This window comes from Pristis pectinata, chromosome 21, assembly GCF_009764475.1.
Source record: "Pristis pectinata isolate sPriPec2 chromosome 21, sPriPec2.1.pri, whole genome shotgun sequence".
NCBI lineage: Eukaryota > Metazoa > Chordata > Chondrichthyes > Rhinopristiformes > Pristidae > Pristis > Pristis pectinata.
In genome coordinates this window covers 23,745,689-23,770,232 of record NC_067425.1, presented here as the reverse complement: position 1 = coordinate 23,770,232, position 24,544 = coordinate 23,745,689, and the positions used below count along the sequence as shown (strand labels likewise).

Here is a 24,544-nt window from a genome sequence, read left to right as displayed (position 1 = left end):
ACATCTTAAAAGTGTGCGGGTTGGTTGCTTAACCTGGATTAGAGGTCATGTGCTATAAGGAGAGGTTGGACAAACCAGGGTTGTTTTCTCTGGATTGGTGGAGGCTGAGGGAAGACCTGATAGATGTTTACAAAATTATGAGAGGCATAGATAGAGTGGACAGCTGGTATCCTCTCCCCAAGGTTGAAATGTCTCAAATGTCCCATGAGCACTACCTCATTAGTCCTTTTTTGTAATATTTATTTATTTGTGGAACTTATAGTAATTTTTATGTCTTGCACTGTACTGCTGCCACAAAACAACAAATTTCACGACATATGTCAGTGATAATAAATCTGACTCTGAATTCTGAAATTTCTCTGGGGGAACATTATAAGCTCAACGTTCCATTGAAATATTGGCTCCAAAATAAGTTTTGTTCTTCTTCAGCAGGAGACCAGCAAAATAGCAGAAGAAATAAGGATAACTAGCTCCACCACAATCTGCCTATTCTGGAAGTTTCTAAGGGTGGAACTTTGTCCATCACCAAGGTGTTGGAACCTGAGCCTGAGAACTTCTACCCCAGGAGTTCTCATAGTTTGACTCACATAGGACCCGACATCAGTAAGCCTAGTGAATGAGGTACAGTCGTCTCCAATGGCAAAAGGCAGTCAAGAAGGGAAGTAGCCTAAACTACTGAAAGGCTAATCGAACAGAAGGAGTAGCCCTGAAGCACACTGTCAGAGATATTCTTGAGATTGGAGTCATTATTTATTCAACAATTATACTTGGTTTGAGTATGTTTTTGGGCCGCTGGGTGGCACGGTGGTGTAGCAGTTAGCGTAAAGCTATTACAGCGCCAGTGACCTGGGTTCAATTTCCGCCACTGTCTATAAGGAGCTTGTACGTTCTCCCTGTGTCTGCATGGGTTTCTTCTGGGTGCTCCAGTTTCCTCCCACATTCCAAGACGTACAGGTTAGGAGTTGTGGGCATACTATGTTGACAGTGGAAGAGTGGGAGAACTTGCGGGCTCCCCCAGCACATTCTCAGTAACACAAAAAGACACATTTCACTGTGTGTTTCGAAGTACATGTGACAAACAAGCAAATAAATAGACAGACCTACCATCTGAAATCCTGCCTTTGTTTATCCCAGCCCTTTCTTGTGAACCAAGTTCTAAAGATTTTTCTAACGTTTTTTTCAGATGGTTTTACAGATTTATGTTTTGTGTTTATGCGTCAGGAAAGAAGAAAAGGTGATTGTGAAGTTCTCAATGACATTTGTAGGAAGGAGAAAGTGCTCACTGCAGATGCCCAGTCAGCAAAATGTACCAGCCACTTCATTTAGCTTCTTGCTCAGGCTGGAAATAAATTAATACCAGGAAACATCATAGTCAACAGATCTTAATAAATAGCTCTCAGCACACCATATCTGCGCCAATCCTGCTAAGTGGCCTCAAGGAAACAAAGAGAATTTAAATTTGCAAGCAGGAAGAAACTGAGATTCTGCAAAAATGTAATCTCAAAGCATTCACCAACTCAACACTTTTAAAGCATCAATTATCATGTCATAGTTGCCGTATTACATTGTCAATTGTAGAGCAAAATTGACCAATTTAGATGAGGGTTCTGAAAAGCATCCTCCCTGATTGCTCTTAGCACAGGCCATTAACCTACCAAGTGTATTAATCATGGTAAAAGCCTTTCTTTTCAATCAAGTTACAAAAGCCTCAGTATGAAATTATTTTGTTTGACAAAGTATGTACCTTCTACTTTCCACATGATTAAAATTTCCAACTGATTTTTGTGCATTTCTTTAGGAATGGCCAACACATTCAATTCCCTGTAATGAAGTTCAGCTATTTTCAATGAGTGTGAACACTCAAATTTGAACAAATTCAGATCCTGGCATGTTCACAAGGATAGGGCACACATTTGTGGAGGAAAAAGATTGAACTCATAAGACCTTCATTGTGTGCAGGTAGATAATTTTAACCATAGAGCTTCTTTGTTGTTAAGCTAAATTTAGTGCTTCTTGAGGTGAGGGATAACACCGGTACAAGTGTAATGCCTTCAGTTTTGATTGTGGGTTATCACTGGGTACCTACATTGACCTATCCTTGGTCCTCTGCAATTTCTGACTTCTTAGTAACATCATGCAAAACTAAAACGTCAGCTTCCACATGTATGCTTTTATCACTGGCTCAACACCACTTTTCTGACTTCTGTCTCTGATTTGTCCCACTGTTCCTCTGATGTCCAGTATTAGATGAACAGATATATTCTCCATATAATCATAATGAAGATTAAGTCTGCTCTCTTTTGCTCCTTGCAAATCAATCCAATCTCCTTCCCTTACCACTGCCTGAGGCTGACAAGACTCTTTAAGACTTTGGCACACTTTGATCAAGAAGTGAATTTATGACTCCATATCCTCTCTATCACCAAGATCTCTGCAGCATCACCTGCCCGCACCACCACCTCAGATCTTCTGGAAACCTTACCCATGCTTTTGTTTCTGGCTGCCACACCATCCACCCTGTAAAATTGGGCTCCTCCAAAACCTTACAGGCAGTATCCTTTTCCTCATCAAATCTCTATAATTCCTCACTGCTGAGCTCACTGACCTGACAGGCAATGCTTCAGATTTAAAATTTCAGTCCTCGTATTCAAGTTCCTTCCCTGACTTAGCCCTTTCCTTTCTCTTTTAGCTTAGCCAAAACTCATCCAAGGCTCTATTTTCATCCAAATTTGTACTTGTAAGTGTCGTTTCCTACCCTCCGCCACTCCTCCCATTAATGTATTCTGCTTTACTACTGGTGGCTGTGCTTTCAGCTATCCAGACATTGAAAATCCACCTCCTGAGCTTCTTCATCACTTTCAATTCTCTTCCACCTTAGGATGCCCCTGTAAACCCACCATTCTGATTAAGCTTTACATCATTTGTCCAGATATCTCATGTGTCGAATTCTGGTTGCCAATGCTCTGGTGAAGTGCCTTCCAATATTTTATTATCTGAACTCTTGATTTCTCAAACTCCCTTGTCATGGCACTTACACTTTATTTGACTACCTGCACTACAATTTCTCTGTAACCATAAGATTTGATTTTGCATTCTGTTTCTTTTTCCTTTTGTACTACCTCAATGTACTTATGTATGGAATGATCTGACAGGATGACATGCAAACAAAAGCTTTTCTCTGTATCTCAGTACGTGTGACAATGATAAACCAATTACCAGTATTATTTAAAGCTGTCATTCATGGAATCACAGAGTTGTACCTGCTGGGAAATGCAGACAATTGCACAGTGAGCCACCAGAATTTACAGTAAATTCCTGCCAGTTCAGGAGTCTAACATGAATACAGAACTCCTAAACTTGCTGCAAAAGTTCTGCCAATGATTTCCCTGTGACAGCTGCTAGACTCCACGTGGAAGCTATGGACTCTCCCCTTTCAACCTGGGCCAGGTTAGCCTGACTTGGGATTTGTGAGCCCATTTGTGTGAATAGTGCTTTTACAGATATGAGAAAGAAAGAAAAGAATTTGTTAAATTATGTTTAATTATTTGTTGTCTTTATACGCATTTTTATTGATCTGAAGCGTTGAAAATACATCACACGATTTCTTTTACATTATTGATTTTTAATAACTTCTAGTTGTTTATTTAGTTTCAATAGTTTTTGAAATCTTCTGAGTAACGGGGGCATTCAGAACCATTCAAAATCTCGACAGCTTTCCCACATGTCAATGCTGGGGATGTGTCCTTGCCAATTGTCAGATTTTTTTCCAGCCATTTTATTGCTGGGGCTTGTTTCTCCTCACCACCCACAACATCCCACGGGACCCAATTATGTCATACAAGTCATGCTGCCGTGCAAGGCCCATGCCAAAAGATCTTAGAAGCTTAGATCCAACAGGTTCAGTCTTCTGAGTACATATCAGACTCTTGGTAACTTTGATATCCTTTGACCAGGAACTGAGTTTCCACTCCATCACCACGACTGCCGACCTTCAACTTATAACATCACCTGTCTTCACACTACCTCAGCTTATGTGGGTCCCCAACCCACGCTCAACCTCAGTGACGCATTCAGGTGGCAACGTGCTTTCATCAAGTTTCAGGCCATGGATTCATATAAAGTGAAGGCACAGAAAGAGGCAATTCAGCTCATCATGCCTGCACTGGTACTGTCGACTTGTGGTGTGGCAGGTAAGACACTGTTGTACATCCTGACTGTTCCTGCCTTTACCTTTGCATGCTTTCAGAGCTGGACAAATTGCCACTCTGTAGATGAGCTCCCATTTTGAATACATCCCACTCGTCGCTCACCAATTATAACATTCAATGGCCCTCAATAATTTAAATGTATCTGTCTGTTTCTATTGACAACATGTAATTGCAATACTTTACAGAAGTGTTAACATGGCTATAAGCAGTTGTTGCAGGAGCACAGTACCCCAATTTAACGCTGGGGCAGTAGAGCTAATTTTAGCATGAATGCCCAAGCATGTGGGTCATCCTGTGGGAGAACAAGAGGCTCTGAGCATCTGGCAGGAAGCTGCAATGCTTAACAATGCCAAAGCTGTGATCCAGTATACCTGCTTATACTGTTGTTAAAAAGATTCATCCAGACCCAATTGTGATGAGGCTCAATTTCTTCGTAATTATACATTAAGCATATATTGAGCATGTATGGTTACTTCTGACCCACAGAGTTACAAACGATTACCATTAATGCACAGTAATTACCTGGTTACAATTAACAACTATTATTTCTTTGTTGATCCTCTTGTATCCTCAGTTGCCTTTTCTCCCTGCAGATCTCTACATTTGGTGAACTTGCTACACATTTAATTGCACTGATCATGGTCTGTGTTCCGTTACATGGGCATCCCTCTTTTCATCTCCCTTTAAACTTATCATTGCTGTAAACATAACTGCGATAATTATTGTAACATCCAGACCATTCAAGCCATTTCCCAATTACTTTACTGTGCAAGAAAGTGAGCAGGGAAATTCTTGAAGGGGACTGTGACAAAAGTGAAAACACCTGGATAGAATTAGAGTCAGTAGAGCCAGAACAAGGCAACAGCTGAAAGTGTGAACCATCCATGATTCTGAGTCCAGCAAAGCACCTGTTAGTTGGACTCAACCTGAGGAATTTTGGAAATAAGAATGAAGAGAGTGACTGAATAGCTTGTGTGCAAGAGTAGGGAAATGGTAGAAAAACGTGAGCAGAAGCATGAGCAGACTGCACCCTTGTTTGTAAAGCAGGACTTCATTCCTATCTTCAACAGTTGAGGGTTGCCAGGTATTGACTACTCTGACAGCTGGTTCCTCCTTTTCCTCCATCACTGGCTGCTCCAACCATCTGATATTTCTACTGTTATTGCATACAATGTCAAGGAGGAGGAATCCACAGTATGGATGGATGCTGTGTTATGTGCACTTGGCAGCATGTGATGATACTTGGGGGTATCTGCAGAGACAATCCCATAAAAGAACTGTTAAGGCTTTGCTGCCCAAGGTGCCTTGGACTACAATGTATACCAGACTGTCTCCTCTGCTTTTAGCAAGCTAGATACTTAGCTGAAGAAAATTAAAGCCATGCATTTCTGTGATGGTATCTGCTGTAGTGACATTGCAACTGTCTGGGCATGATAAGAGCTTGTATAATCCTGGGATCTTTTAGAAATTCAACACATGTGAGCAGAACAGCAGCTGTGCAGATAGTACAGCTATCTCATGGTGTCAGTGAGCCAGGTTTGACTCTGACCTCAGGCGCTTTCTGTGTGGACTTTGCATATTCTCCCTGTGACTGTGTGGGTATCCCCTGGATGCTCCCATTTCCTCCCACATCCAAAGACATGCAGGTTGTTAGGTTAATTGGCTGCTTTAAATTGCCCATAGTTTAGGCATCTGCTGTGCGAATCAGAGGAGCGTTAATGGGCACACGTAAGGGAAAACATTACGAAGAAATAAATGGCGAAATGGAATTGACAGGATTGCTCTGAGAGCTGGCATAGACTCAATGGGCCAAGTAGCCTCCTTCTATATTGAAAGGAAATATGAGAACCATGCTGACTGCCCAAACAATTTTCCAATGACTACATAGTGCAAGCAGAGAAAATCTCGTCCTTTTCAAGTGGCGAAGAGGTCAGTTGGGTCACCTCAACCCACGCTTAGTTACATTAAATATTCAATTTCAGTACGAAGAGTCTGCAACAGAGCAGCCAACATTTGCATGGATGAAATAGCTAGCAAAAGCTTTAGTTTAGTATTTAGCAAACATCCGTCATCTTCTGCTACCAAGGTGGTAACAGTAATAAAAGCCTGCAAGGAAGGCACATTATGGCATCAATCAGTTTCAATATTGACCTGATGCCACTGCCAATTTGGAGCTCAATCCTCAGGCCAATACTCTCTCTTAATTTCTACTCTTTGCATTGTATTTAAACCAATTCATATTATTCCTTGACATGACGTGGGAGTTGCTGGCAAGGCCAAGATTTATTGCCCATCCCTAATTGCCCTTAAGGAGTTGATGCTGAGTTGGCTTTGTGAACTTCTCCTATTTGAACAATGAAGAAATTTGCACTATGCTGTTAGTTTGTGAAGCTCATGAGCCTGACTCAGCAAAGATGAAGGATTACCAATATATTTCCAAGTCAGCATGGTGTGTAACTCAGAGGGAGGTGCTATGCTTCTATGTGCCTGCTGCCTTGTCCTTCTTGGTGGTACAGCTCATGGTTTTGTAAGTAGTTATTGAAGAACCCTTGGCAATGTGTTGCAGTGCTTCTCATAGGTGATATTCTTGCCCACTGTGACTCTGCTGGAAGCACTGAGTGTTAATCTGGTGGATGGGATGTTGAGCAGGCAAACTGCTTTGTTCTGCATGGTACTGAGGTTCTTGAACATTGTTAGAGCTCCACATCCAGGCAAGTAGACAGTAGTATATCATACATGGACATTCATCTTGAAGGTGGTAGAAAAGTTTGGGGAATTGGAAGATGGATCACGTGTTGAAAATCCAGAATATCCTACCTCTGACTTGCTGTAGAAGCCACAGTTTTTCCAGTTTTCTGTTCAACAGCAACCGACAGAAAATTGATGGTGGGGGTTTACAGTGATGGAAATGCCACTGAATTCCAAAGGGAGATGGCAAGAATCTCTTTTGTTGGGTCACAGTCATTTCATGGCATGAAGTTTACACCAGCCAATCTAGGATGTTGTCAACTCTTGCTGCATGTGGACACAGGATGCTCCCTGACCTGAGGAACTGCAATAGGAGCTGGATGTATTGCAATGAGTGAAAATCCCAACTTCTGACCTTATGATTCAGCAAGGGCTAGAGCTGAAACAACTGAAGATGCTTGGAACTCTTGCAGGGTTGATCTCAGTTTTGAGGATTCCAACGATGCCACATTAAGTCAAGTACTACACTGACTTCAAGTGTAGTCATTCTCATCTCACCTCTGGAATTCAAGTATTCGACCAAGGTTGTGTAAGATGTGGGATAGAGTGGTACTGGTTGAAACCAAATCATGCTTCATTTACTGGTGAGTGGGTGCTATTTGATAGCAGTATTGATGCCACTTTCCAACACATTGCTGATGTCTGAGAGGAGGCTGAAGAGCCAATAATTAGGTAGATTGGAGCTCTCTTGCCTCTCTGTGGACAGGACATACCTGGGAACAGTTTGGCTAGAGATTCTGGAATATAAGTCTTCAATGCCACAGATGTGATGCTATTGGGTCCACAGCCGTCTGTGTATCCAGTGCTCCCTTTCTAATATTACATGGAGTAAATCAAACTTTCCCCCAAGGCTGGTTTCAGTAATTCTACAGAAGCTAAGATGCTTAGAACTGTAAGCTGAAGATGATTTCAAACACCAGCTTTGCCTTTTTTCCTCCTTTCCTACTTTCTGTTCTCTCTATCCCTCCTTCTCCCCTTACCTTTTATCCTCTCTGTCTCTGCCCTCCTCTTCACCACAGTCGCCACGCCTTCTTCTCTTCCCTCTGCTTTCATCACCACTTCTTTCTTTCCCCTTTTCTGCCTTATGTTCATCCTGTAGCCCTTCCACCCCCTCTCCCTTCCCTCTATTCTCCTTGTCTCACTCCCTTCTATTTCCTCCCATAGCAGCAACTATTGGTTGTGGACCTGGTTTAGTCACTGTTATAGTTGGTGTGGGAGGAGTTTTATTGTGGACGTTTCACATTAAGCCTCTCCTGCAAGGCCTCCTCCACAAGATTCCCCAGATGTTCCCATTGCAAAGATTGACGCTGCTTCTAGGTCAAGTAATATCCTGGCCTCATTCAGCTCAGGGCCAGTCTAAGACTTGCACTCTGAAGATCAGGTGCTAAGGTCAGTCAAATTTTACAGGAAATAAGGCAGTCAATTTCCCATTTAAAATTGGATGTCCCATTTATTATGAGACCATTGCCAACCAGAAACCATTCTAAAGGTCATGGCTTGGTTCTGATTTAAAGGATGTTGTGGAACATGGTTCTGCTGCTGTTGATGGTTTTTCATCCCAAAATGCAAACTCATAAACTGCTGTCGTGCAAGTATGAACTCATAGATCTCAATTACAATTCCAAGTCATTACTAGAGTAGTAACATTACCTTCGTGCTCCCTTTGCAAATATTTATAGGACTATCTTCATGAGGGAATGTCAAAAATATTTCCATTATTTCACCAGTAATAGGATGGGTTTTCCACCAGACATCCACTTGATGGATCTGAAGAGTTTACCACAAATTTGAATATGTGTAGAAATGAGATCACTCCTAAATTACCTTTAATTAACTTAACTGCATTTGATCATTGTAAAAAGTGCAGAATGGACCATTTAGTCTTTTAGGCCTACTTCACCAATCAACTCAATCATCACTTCATTACCCTATTCCCTGCCTCTCCCCATATTCCTTTAGCATTAATAAATATATCACTTTCTTTCGTTAACAGATATAAAGGCCTTGGTGAACTTTTCTATGAATTGCCCTCTGGGCCACACATGTTTAACTGTATTCACGTTACAAATGTACAAATCATTGGTGAGACCACACTTGGAGTTTTGCACACAGTTCTTCTTGCCCAGCTGCAGGAAGGATAGAGTTAAGCTGGAAACGGTGCAGAAAAGATTCACAAGGATGATACGAGAACTGAAGGGCTTAAGGAGAGACAGGATAAGCTGGTGTTTCTCCTTGGAACATAAGAAGCTGAGGGAATAATCTTATTGAGGAATATAAAATCATGAGGGGCAGAGATAAGGTGAATGGTCACATTTATTTTCCCCAGGGTAGGGGAATCTAAAACTAGGGGGCATAGATTTAAGGTGAGCGAGGAAAGATTTAAAAGGGACCTAAGGGGTAACTGTTTCACACAGAGGGTGGTTCATATATGGAACGAGATGCCAGAGGAAGTTGCAGAGATCGATACAATTACAATGTTTAAAAGACATTTCACAGGTACATGGATAGGAATGATTTAGAAGGATATGGGCCAAACGCAGGCAAGTAGGACAAGCACAGGTAGGCAAATTGATCGGCATGGATAAGTTGGGCTGTAGGGTCTGTTTCCATGTTGTATAACTCTATGACTCTGTGTATTATATTTTATAACTTCAATTTACACCAAATTCATGACCAATTGTTGAAATTCAGCTATTTTGATCTCCATACATTGCTAAATGTGATGCAAATTATTAACAATGTCAAGTACAGGCCTTTTGATATCTGTCACACATAAAAATTCTTTGGTACTAACAGGAAAAGCTATGAAGAACCCTTTAACAATCAGAAATATGCGATTCACCAGGGGTTAAGAAAATCCCTTAACTTTAGATATCAATTTTAAAAGCAGCATATCCTTTCTGTGTAAACAAAAGAGTGATATACTGTGTGATATCCACTCACCAGCCTGCACTAAACTCCACATGGGCATCGAAGAAGCCTGTGATGAGTGCTGTTGCAGCTCTCCAACCCTGGACCCGAGCTCGGATTAAGCCTTCTCGTTTTTGATTCCGTACCACCTTCACCAGACCTGGGTATCGCTTGTGTACGTACTCTTCCAGTGGTGCCTTTAGTTCTTCTGTTCATGGTAATGAGAAACAGAAAAGGTAGCTTGAAACAATAGCCACCAAGAAAAGGATTGTTTTAGATACTTGAATTTCCTCAACGCCTGTTACATTATGGTTCTGGAGACACGAGAGACTGCAGATGCTGGAATCTGATGCAAAAAACAAACTGGTGGAGGAACTTAGCAGGTCAGGCAGCGACTGTGGAGGCAGAAGAATAGTTGATGTTTTGGGTTGAGACTCTGCATCAGGACTGATACTATGGTAATATGATAATATGGTAATATGGTAAAACTGCACTCCCCGACAGCAAATGTCCTGGGAAAAAATGTTTTATTTGAATGCTGTAAATACCAGTGCAACTCACATGTAAAATCAATAGAAACAACTGAATTCACAGGAAAACTGAGATCAATAACTGTGTGTGTAGCATTCTATAGACTCCAGTTTCCAGCACAACCATGGAAAGGTTTTCTTTCTTGGTTCCATTCTTTTTTTTTCCCAGCATGCATATTGTATATCTAGGATGCCAAAAAATGGTGCCCATAGCCACTGGGCTAACAGTCAGGAGTGGTGGGAGGAGAAAAGCAGTAAACTACGTGGAGCTGGACCTCCTTGCCTTTCTAGATGGTGTAATAGGTTACGTGTGCAGCAGTAGTGCAGACTCGGGAATCAGAAGTCTCCTTTAACCAGGGTACAGTGTGAAGGGAGTGTACAATGTGCATAGTTGGCAGAATGGTTAAATCACTGCACTGATATCCAGAGCTTGAACTTGAATCTCATCATTGTTGATGGGTAATTAAATTAACTAAATAAATGTGGACTTTTAAAGAATCTACTGGATTGTTACAAAAACCCTTCACTTCACTAGTAACCCTTCGAGGATGTAAATCTTCCATCCTTACTGATCTCCATGTGGCTCTGGACTCATTAATGTGGTTTTAATTGTGATGTGGCCTTGCAAACCAGTCACTTCAATGAACAATAAAGATTGGACAAGAGATGTTGCCCCTGCCAACAACCATCACATCCCATAAAAGGATGAAAGGGAAGTCTGGATAAAGATTGTGGTGAAGAGGAGGCATCGCTCATGGGGCAGCAATTTTTGAAGCCTGGCAGGGCAGTCAGCCAAGATCTTTGGAAGGCGACACTCTTGAACAACTCCCTTACTTCAGTACAGACCTCTCCAGATATGGCAAGATGTGGCATTCAGAGAGGTTTACCATTCTGCCTTTCCCAATTAGGATTGCCACACTTAGTCTTCACACTGAACTCTGGTTAACTGCACCATCTAACTGCCTATCATGAACCATTGCCACCCTGATACATTACACTACACAATGCCATAAACACATACCTCCATTACCCTATCTCTCACTTCATCATTAACCTGTGTGTAATCCTCCACTGCTACCTTACTCTTATTAAATCATACTGTTGAGATGAAGTTTGCTGCAAGCCAACACACAGCATCCCAACACTTAGGGCCTTCACCCCTCATGAGGGGAAGAACACGAAACATAAAATCAGTTCCACAAAAGCTTTCACACATCTTCAAAAACACAAACAACGTCAGGCCTGCAGTGAATGCAGTTTGTTGCTACATGTTCTGATGATTACCTTACCATCATCACTGTTGTCATCTACAAGGATAATTTCTTTCAATAGATGGGCTGGTGTGTGATTCACTGCACTGTGTACAGAGCGAAGGATGACTGACAGAGCTTCATTCACAAAGATGAAAATGAGAGAAATCTGTGGCAGGTTCTTGGGGTAGCTTAATTCTTTGCACCTGAGGAGAAAAATAATGTAAATTAGGCACCTTGATTCTTTAATAGTGTCACCCGCACTGCCACAAGCATACCAAGTCTCTGTAGGTGTTACACACAAGCAAGGGAATTTGCATTTCATAAACTGCAACCTTCCTCATAATCTTTACTGCAGAACATTTTATCTAAGATGTAATATTCCAATTTGCAGGCTTTGAAGGGCATCATTACTCAATTGAGATGATTCACATCCTTAGTATTTCTTATAGTTAATCCAACGCCAAGACACTGCGGGTTTGCTGAAGTTTAACCTGAATACAAATTCATTATAAATCAATGTACGGGATGAGTCATAAATATTAGGTTACTGGATTGAAATAGAACTGGAAGAAGAATATTATTGAGAAAAAGGTCACAATTTGCCCTTTCATATAACACATTGAAGATATTAAGTATGGGGTGAGGGAACAGCAGTGGTGAGGTTGAAGGAGTGAGACAGACTCACCAGAACACCAGTTTGTGATATGTTTCAAAGGTTCAAAATACTTTAGGAAAGAATGATCCATATCTTTCCCCTGCCAATGTTGGAGAAAACTGTTCAGAAAGGTCTGCTGCTCTCCATGGTGTGGATTTCCCCCTTCCAGGGGACTCCTGGCATCCAGTAACAGAGACGTCATCAAGCAAGAGGTTAGTGGTAGAGATGGAGAAAGAGATGGGGGAATGGATGTGTATGTGTATGGCATTGCGTCATGTGGCACGTCAGGGTACCAAAGGTTCATGACAATGAGTTAAATGGTGCACTTAACCAGAGTTTGGTGTGAAGGTCAAGTGTGGCAATCCTAGGTGGGAAAGGTGGAATGGAAAACCACCCTGAATGTCACACTGAATAATTCTCATGGACAGCAAAGCAGGAAATACTTAGCACTAATTTTAAGCTACTTCCTTCCAAAAAAAATCAGAGATTGAAGAATAGATTGGAACATACAGATGAAATTATGCAAAACTAGAATAGTAGGAAACAAACACTGGAAAACAGATTTTAATTTTTTTTAAATGTCTCACGGCTGAGATAACTGACCAACAACAAACAACACATGTTATTCAGTCTTTCTTGGTCTGCACCCTCTCACAGATGTTCTCTTTGTTCTCTCCACCCATCCTTCTCCCTGCAACTTAAAACATTCAGTTTCTAACTTTTTCTTGTTCTGATGAAGGGTTGTTGACCTGAAATATTAATCCTGCTTCTCTCTCCACAGCTGCTGCCTGACCTGCTGAGGAGCAGATAAAGGGAAGGATAATGAGCTTGGACATTTTTCACTGCCATGGACAATCATATGACAATGCCACCAATTTGAACCATAGAACAATATGGCACAATACAGGCCCTTCGGCCCAGTTTAGATAACACAACAGTCTAAAGTGACTGAACCCAAATACTAGCTTTGTTTCTTGTGCTTCCCATTAATATTAATAGCTGTTCAAATCTTATCATCTTTTCTGCATCCTACAGTCACTGTATGCTTTCTGTTCCATATCCAGATGTTGCTGCAAAGCCAGTCATTCTTTATTCTCAAATTCTATCAGACACAAGATGGAGCAGTCGAGCAGATTCCACAAAAAACCCTGTGTCAAAACTACAATATAATTCAGCAAACCCTATAAAATCCATCAGAAATATGAGGCAACGACGTGACACTACACTGGAACCTGCCTCCCTTCGGAACAAGATAGAACAATTGGAAACCGCCTTTATGGCACTATTTTGGGACACCATTCTTCAATGTCTTGTCTCAGACGGCAGTTGAATTAGCACCGAAGCAACAAATTGACTTACATCACGGTACAAAATATTGTCCTCTCATAGTTCAGAACGAATTGATTACTTAGAAGACAAAATAAATGTTCTCATTAGATTTTTCTTGAACCCTTTTTACATTTTGTTTACATTATGTGAAGGTAACATTAAAACATAGGGAAATGGGAAATGACAGAGAGATTTACAACAGAGGAAGTTTGGTATATGATTGGTGTTTCAAACAGAATGACATGTATTGTATAGGCTTATTATTTTATTGTGGCTGCAAGAATTACCAGAGGCAGTCTTAGGCTCATGCTCAAGACTACTGGTACGACCTGTACTTTTTTTGTCATAGTTTGCATTGTGTAAGTACAATGTAAAATGTGTATTGAAGACAAAAGTCATGCATCTCATTTTCTTATGGCAATTGTTTTATTCAATTCTTGGTGACAAAATTGAGTGGGTAATTTGACATCATCTGTTGTGCTTTATTTATCAGGGGACCGTGTAAAAATATAATGTTCTATTTATTAACATTTATTAATACATTCAGATTTTTAGTGGAGAATCTCCAAATTTTCTTTTGGCCAGGGCACTCATATGCTGAACTTACACTTTGTTAGGTGGTTCTGAGGGTTTTAGTTGTACTGGAACAGCTTGGCTAGAGACACAGCTGGCTTAGGATATGATCATTTGGTACCAAAACCTTTACCTTCAACAATTTCTTAATACATCACATACAGTAAATTAAATTGGCTGAAAGCTAGCTCCTATGAAGGCAGCAAATTGCAGGAGAAGACCGAGATGGATCATTTATTTGGCACTTCTGACAGAAGATGGTCACAAATGCTTCAGCCATGTTGTTGGCACCTGAATATTGTTGAGAATAGGTCTGTCTGTTTTTGGAGCCATCCCCTCTTGTAACCTGTTTAATTGTTTACATCTATTCACAATGGATGTAGGTGGACTGCAAAACATTGCTTTGATCTTTTGGTTGTGGAAACATAATCAGTTCTCAGGAGAGAGAAGTAATTATGCTAAAACACAGTTCCATCTCATTCAACAAGGATTAGTTTATTCCATGGATTTCACTGCCAGAATAGATCATAAATAGTCTGAATTGATGACTTTCATTTGCAAAGACTTCACCAGTACACCATGTGGTAGAAACAACATACAAAGTGCTGGAGGAACTCAGTGGTCAGGCAGCATCTATGGAGGGAAATGGACAGTTGATGTTTCAGGTTGAGACCCTTCATCAGGACATTGACAGCCCATCTCCCTCCATAGATGCTGCCTGACCCGCTGAGTTCCTCCAGCTCTTTGTGTATTGCTCTAGATTTCCAGCATCTGCAGTCTCTTGTGACTCTACCATGTGGTAGAGCAGACTTTCACTGGCTGTGACTTCCAGGTATCTATGTTTGGTTACTTATGGGAGCCCACCCATGAGGAAGAGGAGACTAATGGTCCGACTCAAAAGATGCTGTCAGTTTTGCCAGTGTTGACAATTTTGATGTCACAACTACTGCAAAATCTAGACTAATTGGTTAAATTATGCAGGATGTAGCCAGTGTTTCTGGAAGGAACTCCTGACATTTTGCTGCTCCCATGTAAGTAAGTACCAGATTTTAATTATCTTCACATTTTTAAATCCTGTCAAAGGCTGCCGGGGTATTCTGGGGTCGGGGCCTCAGAAATACACCACTTGAGGTCTCATCATCATCGAGGCCTCACTAAGCCTTACCAGGGGCCTCCTGGATCCAGAGGGTCATTTTATTCAGCCTGATTCAGCCCGTTAAGTTAAAATTCCATGAGCAGTGTGATAGTTTAATTAGTCAGGATGTTTCATTTAATTCTGAATATAATTCCAAGTGATGGACAGCTTGGTGCCAGATTAGCCATTGCTTTTATTAAGCTCCCACTGGATTCACAGGTGAAAGGCAGCAAGTACTGCAAGCACAAATAAACCATGCACACTGAACAGCATCTCTGATAACCCATGCAAAAATCTCAGCAAGTATTTCTGAAATATTGTAAGCACCCTATAGACTTATTTAACAAAAGTCACAGAAATTAGACATGGATTATAGAATGATTACAGACATGGAAAATAGAATGGATTTGTCCCTATTTCTCTTTCTTTCTTTTTCAATCTTTTTATTAGTTTTCAAATTAGTACAGATTGATATATAGCATCAATATTATACATGTAATACAAAGAGATCAGGATAACAATCATAGCATATATAATCATAAAGAACAATAAAATATAAAAAAAATCTGTAGATCCAACGATCTCTTAGTAAATGAATATAATATAAAAGAAAGGAAAGAAAAAGATTTATTATATAAATTTAAAAAAAACCCAAATCAATTTTAAAAAATTATAAACAATATAAACTAAACAAAAAAAACTTTTCAAAAGAAAAACAAACAACAAAAAAAAGGGAAAAGAAATCTGGGCTAAAATTTCTCAGTAGAAACAGGCAATATTATGTTGTCAAGTCCATTCCTCCAAGTTGGAAAGTTATTGAAAGGGGATCTACATCATGTGAAAATATTGAATAAATGGACTCCAAATATCTTCAAATTTAAGCAAAGGATCAACAGTACCACTCCTAATTTTTTCCAAGTTTAAACATGATATAGTTTGAGAGAACCATTGAAAAGTAGTAGGGGGTATTGGATCCTTCCATTTAAGCAAAATGGATTGTTTGGCCATTAATGTAACAAAAGCAATCATACGGTTAGCGGAAGGAGATAAATGGCCAGACTCCATCCTTGGTAATCCAAAAATTGCAGTGATAGGGTGAGGTTGTAAATCAATCTTCAATACGTTTGAAATAATGTTAAAAATGTCTTTCCAATATTTTTCCAGAAGAGGACAGGACCAAAACATATGTGTCAAAGAAGCCACATTCGATTTACATCTATCACATATAGGATTTATATTGTTATAGAAACGAGCTAACTTATCTTTGGACATATGGGCCCTGTGGACTACCTTAAACTGTATCAACGAGTGTCTGGCACACATTGAAGATGTATTGACTAAATGAAGAATTTTCTTCCAAGTCTCTATAGGTATAGATGTCTGGAGTTCACTTTCCCATTCATTCTTAATTTTGTCTAATGATTCTAGATGTATTTTCATAATTAAATCATAAATTATCGCTATCAAGCCCTTCTGATAAGGATTAAGACCTAAAATTTTTTCCATAGTTTCAATTTTGTAAGGTGTCAGAAAAGAGGGTATAGTAGTTTTTAAAAAATTTCTAGTCTGCAAATATCGAAAAAAGTGTGATCTAGGCAAATTATATTTATTAGACAATTGTTCAAAAGATGAAAAACAGTGAGCAATAAATAGATCCCAAAAATATACTATTCCCTTCCTTTTCCATATGGAAAAAGCTGAGTCAGCTCTGGATGGATGAAAGAAAAAATTAGATTGAATGGGACTTGACAAATTAAATTTATTCAATCCAAAAAATTTACGAAATTGAAACCATATTCGTATTGTATGTTTAACAACTGGGTTAGTCGTATGTTTACTTAACTTGGTAAGTACAAAAGGGAGAGAAGCACCTAAAATAGAAACTAATGAAAAGTCAGGAACTGATTGGTGGTCAAGGCACACCCATTTGGGGCATTGAATTACATCAGAATCTTGTATCCAAAAAATTACCTATTTTTAACTCTGCATAAATGTAGTCATCTAAACCATAAGACTAAACCATTTCTGAGATCCCAAGGATTCCAGGTTTAGCTTCCCACATTCTGAATCCATTCCCATTCTGGCCCATTTCACCAGTGCAATGTATGCATCCTTTTCATTTGAAGACTTGTGTTAGAGAAAATAAAGGATTTCATTTATATGGCGCATTTTGCAGCTTCAAATTATTGCAAAACTTTTTCTAGCCAGTGAAGTACATCTGAAATGTCACTGCTGCAGTTTTGGAACTACAAGAGTCAATTTGCAAACAACAGATTCCCACTCTCTGATAATGATCTGCTCGTCTGCTCTAGTGATGTTGGCTGATGAATAAGTATTGGCCAGTACACAAGGATAAATCCCCAACCAAAATAACATCCACGTGGGAGGGCCCTTGATGTGTCAATTTAACATCTCATCTAAATGACATCACCTCTGACAGTACAGCACTCACTCAGCAGTATATTGAAGTGTGTGACTCAAATTCTGTGCTACTCTCTGGAGTGGGATTTGAACCCTCAACCATCTGATTCATCGATAAAAGGATTACATATTGAGCCACAGTTAACTTTTAACAGTCAAACACTTTATTTCCTAGCACAGTTTAATCTTGGACCCAATTTCAAATTACAAGAACTAAAAGTGTCAAGCATCGATTTGTGCCTCTTTGCAACCACTTCACCTTACTATTCTGGGAGAAAAAAAAATCCGTTTTTAATGACTTCTTTCTATCCATTAAGCACAGCTATGATGATCAGTTTCACAAAAGTGACAAATTGGAAACCTGTTGCCATGGAAAATTTTCTTTCACCCTTGGTTTTAGTATGTACAATGACATAACAGTGACATAAGGCTATGAGAATATCAGGCATTGCAAATCAGGTCTATACAAGGTTTTAACTTAAAATTGAGCCATATTAGTAATTAATATGCAATAGACGCTCTACTGGGACCCAGTACAATGGACATTAAGCTAGATAATTAGAATGGGCCAGTTCTGGCTATTCCAGAATTGAATGGGGCTAATTTTAGCTAAAGGGTAGTACAAAATTAACTATATCCAATTGGTTATAGATTTCACTTCCTAAGTGTTTTTCCCTATGAAAATAAAAAAAAAGCACAAGCTGGAAATCTGAGATAAAAACAGAAAATGCAGGAAACACCCAGTAGATCAGATAGCAAGTGTGGAAAGCAGAACAAAGTTAATACTTCAGATTGAAGGCCCTTGAAGTGTTTTTCCAACTTTCGTTAACTTCAATCAAAAGAAAAACTGGGGTTGTGTGTAATTTCAAACACGTCCAATTTTAAGGAAGGTTAGAACTTACTGAGGTACTAATGCTTCAGATCATCACAATTTCTTCTTCATCAGAACTTTGACTCGATCCCCACTGTTGCCTGGCCTGCTGAGCATATTCAACATCTCTTGTTTTTATGTATTAATAACTGGAACAACATTGCAAATTCCACAGACTTCAAGGTCAAGAACATGTCACAGTCTTCCATTTACTTTTGAACTTGTTGCTCCAATATATTCAAACACAGTAATGGCAAAGTATTAGTATAGCACAACTAAAAAGGGACTGCTACTGGTAAAAGATAGCAGATTTCTGTCTAAACTCAAATCAACATCAGGAAGTTCAGATAATAATTTTGCAGTAACATAGTGGTTAAGTTACTGGACCATCATCTGAAGGACTAGATCACTAATCCAGTGACATGAGTTTGCACCATGGCAGCTGGGATATTTAAATATGTAATGAGGGAAGTCTGGAATTCAAAAAACAAATTAGTATTGCTAACGATAATCATGAAAATACTTTGATTATCATTAAAAAGCAATATGGTTCACTAATGTCTTCAGGGAAGGAAATCTGGCATCCTTACCCAGTCAGGCCAAGTTGTCACTCCAGATACACTAATGCGGTTTATTCTAAACTCCCTTCTCAATTAGGAGTGGACAGTAACAATGCTGGCAGTTTACAATGGATTTGCAATTGGGAGCTGGTTTAGAAGCAGCAAGGAATCATATCTACGAACATTTTTAATCATTTTCCATCCTCGTCACTTCTGACCATTGGTATATTAGATCACTCTCAGGGATGACTGGAAGCACCCTATATTCCCAAGACTATAGTTCCTAGTCTTGGAGCACCATATTTTCAGATCATGTTTTGAATTTAAGCTATTACATAAACCTAATGGAAGACAAAAGAACAATTTATAAAATCATAAAATATTTTAAGTATTCATGTTAGGAATCCATCTGCCAAAATTGTGAGGGTGGAAAAATAATTTTAAAATATATACCTTCAAGCCAACTTTGCTGTGACAAAAACCTTTGAAATTTCATTCTTAAATTTCTTGCCACTATAGGAATCTACATTAAAATAAATGATTCTTGCAAATGTCAATCCCATTTTTCTCTCCTTCAGGAACTTCAAAGTGTTTCAATTTGTTCCCTCAGCTATTTTCCATCTGACTATTCAATTCATCTCAATCACTCTTCTTACAACCCAGAAATAATGCTACCAGGACTCAGTGGTATACATAAATCTGGCCACTCAAACTTAATTGTGTACAAATTGAATTATGCTTACAGCAGCGCCTAAGTTTGGCCTCCACATTATGTAAAAGCCAGCATGAATCCAACACATCCCGCAGGTTATCAGACAAATAGAGCTTTTTTTTTCATGATTATGTTGTACCTCCAATCCATTTCAATTTAGGTTACTGGGAAAATTCATGTAGGAATAGGATTGCTCTTAGACCCAACACAGACTCAATGGGCTGAAATGACCTCCTTCTACGCCGTAAGGAAAAATGAGAAACTTAAGTTAGTCTGTTACTACAATAAAAAAAATGTAAAATGAGGCAATTCTAGTAAGGAGTGGTAAGACCAACAGACTGACAATCATAAGGTCTTTATCAGAGTTCCCTACAGCTTAGACAAAAATCTCCTACCTAATTATTTTAGTTTGTCTTTCATGTTTTTATACCAGTCTCTAATCATTTATTATAATGTACTTTCAAGAAGCAAATTAACATTGGTGCAATGCTGATGGTGATGATGATATGACTGCTCTTTCACTGCTATGCAAAACTTCAGAACTGTCAGATGAACTTCTCTAAAAAGGGAGGTCACCTCATTTATTGTGCTCCCATGCAATGTGCCTGATGGGAACGAAAGAGAAAAATGGTTTATATGGGCACAGCAGTTCTCAGAGGACTACTAGGAACCCTTAAGAAGATCCTTAAAAAGAAACAGCCTGAGCAAGATAGAATTGCATCTTTCTACAGAGGTTTTTAAAACAATGGTGCTCCTTTCTGGAAAGGATGGAGTTCATCCATTGGAAAGCCTTAACTGATTTCAATGAAATAATATCTGTGCCTTCTCATGTGTGTATCAGATCTGGGAACAAGTGAAGCACAATACTGTTGGTTTCCTTTGCTAAGTTTCTCAATCTTGCTTTATTTTTTTCTAATAGCACCTTTCTGTATGCTTGAAGGTACAACACAAATGGGGAATATGTGGCTCTCTAACAACCAAACATTTGCTTTCTAAATATACAGACATGTTCACTTTATCTTTGACATTTTATATTACACTCTAAACCACTATTAAAGCATGATGCTTTCATTATTTCACTCACTCAAATGTTGGGAAGCAGGAAGAACTGTGGAGCACCTTCCTTAAGTTTGCTTGTCTTCAGATATGTGTTTCCATTTTATGTTTGCTTCAGGATGGCAGGCAGGCTGCAATCCTGGTTAATGAGTCCACAGTGGAGCCAAACTCAGTGCAGACTGGTGTCAACAAGGCTGCATCATCACCCCAGCACTTTTCTCAATCTTGCAGCAATGCTGCAGCTCACCTTCAATAAACTACCCACTGGAATGGAACTCATCTATAGAACTAATGGGAAACTGCTCAACCTACAGTATATTGTCTCCACCCAACTTCAGTAGATAGACAATGCATGCACTTGCATATGTCCAGATGCTAGCTCCAAGTCATCATAAACTCATTCACTGAAACATACGGCAAAACCTTAATCACCACTACAGTTTAGCAACACTATGACTATTCTGATCACTTTGCACTAAAATGGATTTTTTTTTTGTTCTAATTGTGTCTTTTTCTTGTAAAGATTGTGTTTAATTTATACTTTTCTTGTGAATGCTGCTTATATGATGCTATGTACCTGTGATGCTGCTGCAAGTAAATTTTTCATTGCACCTGTGCATACACGTGCCTGTGCATGTGACAATAAACTCAACTTTGACTTTGACTTTGCGATGAGTTATCTTTAGATTCAACATCCCCCCCACTATACAGCATTGCCTTCCAACAATAAGGGCAAGAGCGAGATAGTTGATATTGTGGACCACTTCCATATCTCAGAAACCACGTCTTGACAAAGATAATCACTGATGATAAAACTCACTACCACCTTCAATACATCTTTGATCGACTGAAGAAAAGGGTAATGAACATCAAGATTTCAAATTTGGCACTACTGATAGTAATGATTCCTGTCCTAGTTGCTTCTGAGATATGGTCTATGTCCAGCACGGTATGTAGGACCACATCTCAGAAACAGGTAGGAGCCAGTGGACACACACCACTTAAGCAGTTTCTGAAAAATGCTCCAAATTCATTGGCAGAATAAGCAAACCAACACCAGTGTCCTCTCCCAGGGCAACATCCCCAGTGTCGAGGCCTAGGTATACTGAGTCAGCTCCATTCGGGAGGTCACGTCATTCAGATGCCTAATACCAAACTCCCAAAACTGACACCTCATTCCAAGTTCTGTCACGGGAAGAGTTACCAGGAGGACAGATTAAAAGATTCAAGGATGCACTTAAAGCCTATTTGAAAAAATGTAACACTCTCACAGAAATTCCTGGCCCTGAACACTCAAAATAGAGGAGGAACATTCAGAGTATTGAGAACATTGAGTCCATGCATCCTGAGCAGCCAAGGATATGGAAGCTTTAGAGACGATGCAGAGGAGATTTACCAGGATGCTGCATGCATTACAGAACATGTTTTATGAGGAAAGGTTGAGTGAGCTAGGGCTTTTATCTTTGGAGCGATGCAGGATGAGAGGCAACTCAATGAAGGTGTATAAGGTTATGAGAGGCATAGATAGAGTGGACAGCCAGCACCTTTTCTCAAGGGCAGAAATGGCCAATACCAGAGGACGTCAGTTTAAGGTCAGAGGAGGAAAGTTTAGAGGAGATGTCAGAGGTTGTTTTTTTTTTAAACAGAGAGTGGTGGGTACCTGGAATGCACTCCCGGGGGTGGTGGTAGAGGCTGATACAAAAGGGAAATTTAAAGGACTCTTAGGTAGGCACATGGATATAAGAAAAATTTAGGGTTACGGGTTGGTAGGAGGGAAGGGTTAGACTGATCAAGGAGTAAGTATTTATATAGGTCGGTACAACATTGTGGGCTAAAGGGCCCATACTGTGCTGTACTGTTCTATGATTTATGATCTATCTTGATTCATCCTAATGAGGTATGTTTATATCCTTGTTAAGGTTGGTATACCTTACTTTGCTAGCATTCTGATTTGGAACAGATCCCGTTTTGTTTGAGTAGGTGGAGGATCCCAACATGGGAAGTCTTTGGCCCATCCTCTGCAGCAGTGATCACCCAATGGCTAGCTGGAGGCTCGCCTTGCACGGACAATCATAAAATCCCAGCCTGGGTCAGAACCAATTGAAAATGTGGCCTAATTTTGGGCACTTCCAGCAGAAAAATGAGAAAATTTCACCCACATTTCTACAATAGTTGTTTAATTGTTACTATTCTAATGTCTCAGGCCATTAAATGTCATTATCAGTTTGTGACCCTCTGATAAAATAGGTCATTGACTTCTCTCCATGACCCGCTGTGCACTCCCAGTATTTTCTGACTTTATGCCATCAGTTTCTGAAATTACTGTTCAATGGAGATAAGATTGGCTGCATGCATTCTTAATAACAATAAATGATAAAGGAATTCTATAACATGCCTGGTTGGAGTGGGGTGAGGGGACAAAGAAGAGTGCAGGAAAGGTTTCAGGGCTGAAGAACGTTATAGAGACTGAAAAAGCTGGGAGGATAAGACCTCACAGGAACTTAAGAAGGGTAAGCATTTTAACACTGAGACTTTGAGGGGCAGGGAGGCAACACAGAAAAAGAATGTGTGATAGTTGAGCCAGCAAATGATATAAGACTTGACACAGGAAGAAGAGTTATAACAAGCTGAAGCTATGAAAGGATTTGACTTTGGCTGCATCAAAGAAAACCTGACAAAGCTGTTGATGACAGAATGGGCTGAAGGGCAATTTATTGTCCACAAAAATGATGGGTTAAAGAGCTTTTATATTTTTCTAGGACAATGTTGGAAACATTCAACATCTGTGGTGAGAACATTGGGCTCACTATGTTGTTCCTGGCTAACTAATAATATTGTGTTTTGCATTACATAATTAATGGCTTCATAAACTAAAATATCCTCTGACCCGAGCTCTGGATTGCTCTCTGCACCTTTTCCCCTCTCCTCTTCAGTCTACTCCACTAAGACTACTGAACCATCCTTTCTGACCAAGCATTCTTTTTGGGATGCTGTTTGGTGTCACTATGTGTTTGATTATGCTGCTGTGAAGCTCCATCAAGACATTCCACTCCATTAGTGGTGGTATATAAATAGAAACATAGAAACATAGAAAACCTACAGCACAATTCAGGCCCTTTGGCCCACAAAGCTATGCCGAACATGTCCTTACCTTAGTAATTACTAGGCTATAGAAATAAATGTAAACTGTGGTTCTCGATTGAACAGAAAAAAATTCTGCTGAAATTGAAAAGAAAACAAAATTCACACGAGTGAGTAGCTGTTGAATAATGAAATGCAAACCTGTATCATGTTGTGTAGTCCTGTGAGAATATTAGAAACAGCAGGGTAAGGAGTCAGATGCTCCATATGGCCAGCATGGTCTTGAATAAAGATCATAAAGATAAGTTAAGGCCATGCGTGATATAATCTACATACAGAAACACAAGGCTCCACTGATGGTGAGTGGCTTCATCAAATCTGCCCATCAATCATATTAATTCTCTTCTGTCAATGGGTCTAAAGGTTAGCCTGAAAGTAATATAAGGCTTCTTCAACAATGGAACAAATCCACCTGTGAAAACCAAGAGTAATTCCCAAATAA

At 39.6% G+C, this 24,544-nt stretch overlaps 1 protein-coding gene across 1 annotated transcript in view; it reads right to left on the bottom strand.

The window, feature by feature from the left end:
- galnt17 (polypeptide N-acetylgalactosaminyltransferase 17) overlaps positions 1 to 24,544 on the bottom strand; it is a 282,637-nt gene that overhangs the window by 195,761 nt on the left and 62,332 nt on the right. Inside the window, exons 3-4 of the mRNA XM_052035410.1 lie at positions 11,686 to 11,852; positions 9,900 to 10,074 (exon numbers count right to left, since the gene is read on the bottom strand). Of these exons, the coding sequence (XP_051891370.1) occupies positions 9,900 to 10,074; positions 11,686 to 11,852 (342 nt within the window). The remainder of the gene's footprint in view (positions 1 to 9,899; positions 10,075 to 11,685; positions 11,853 to 24,544) is intronic.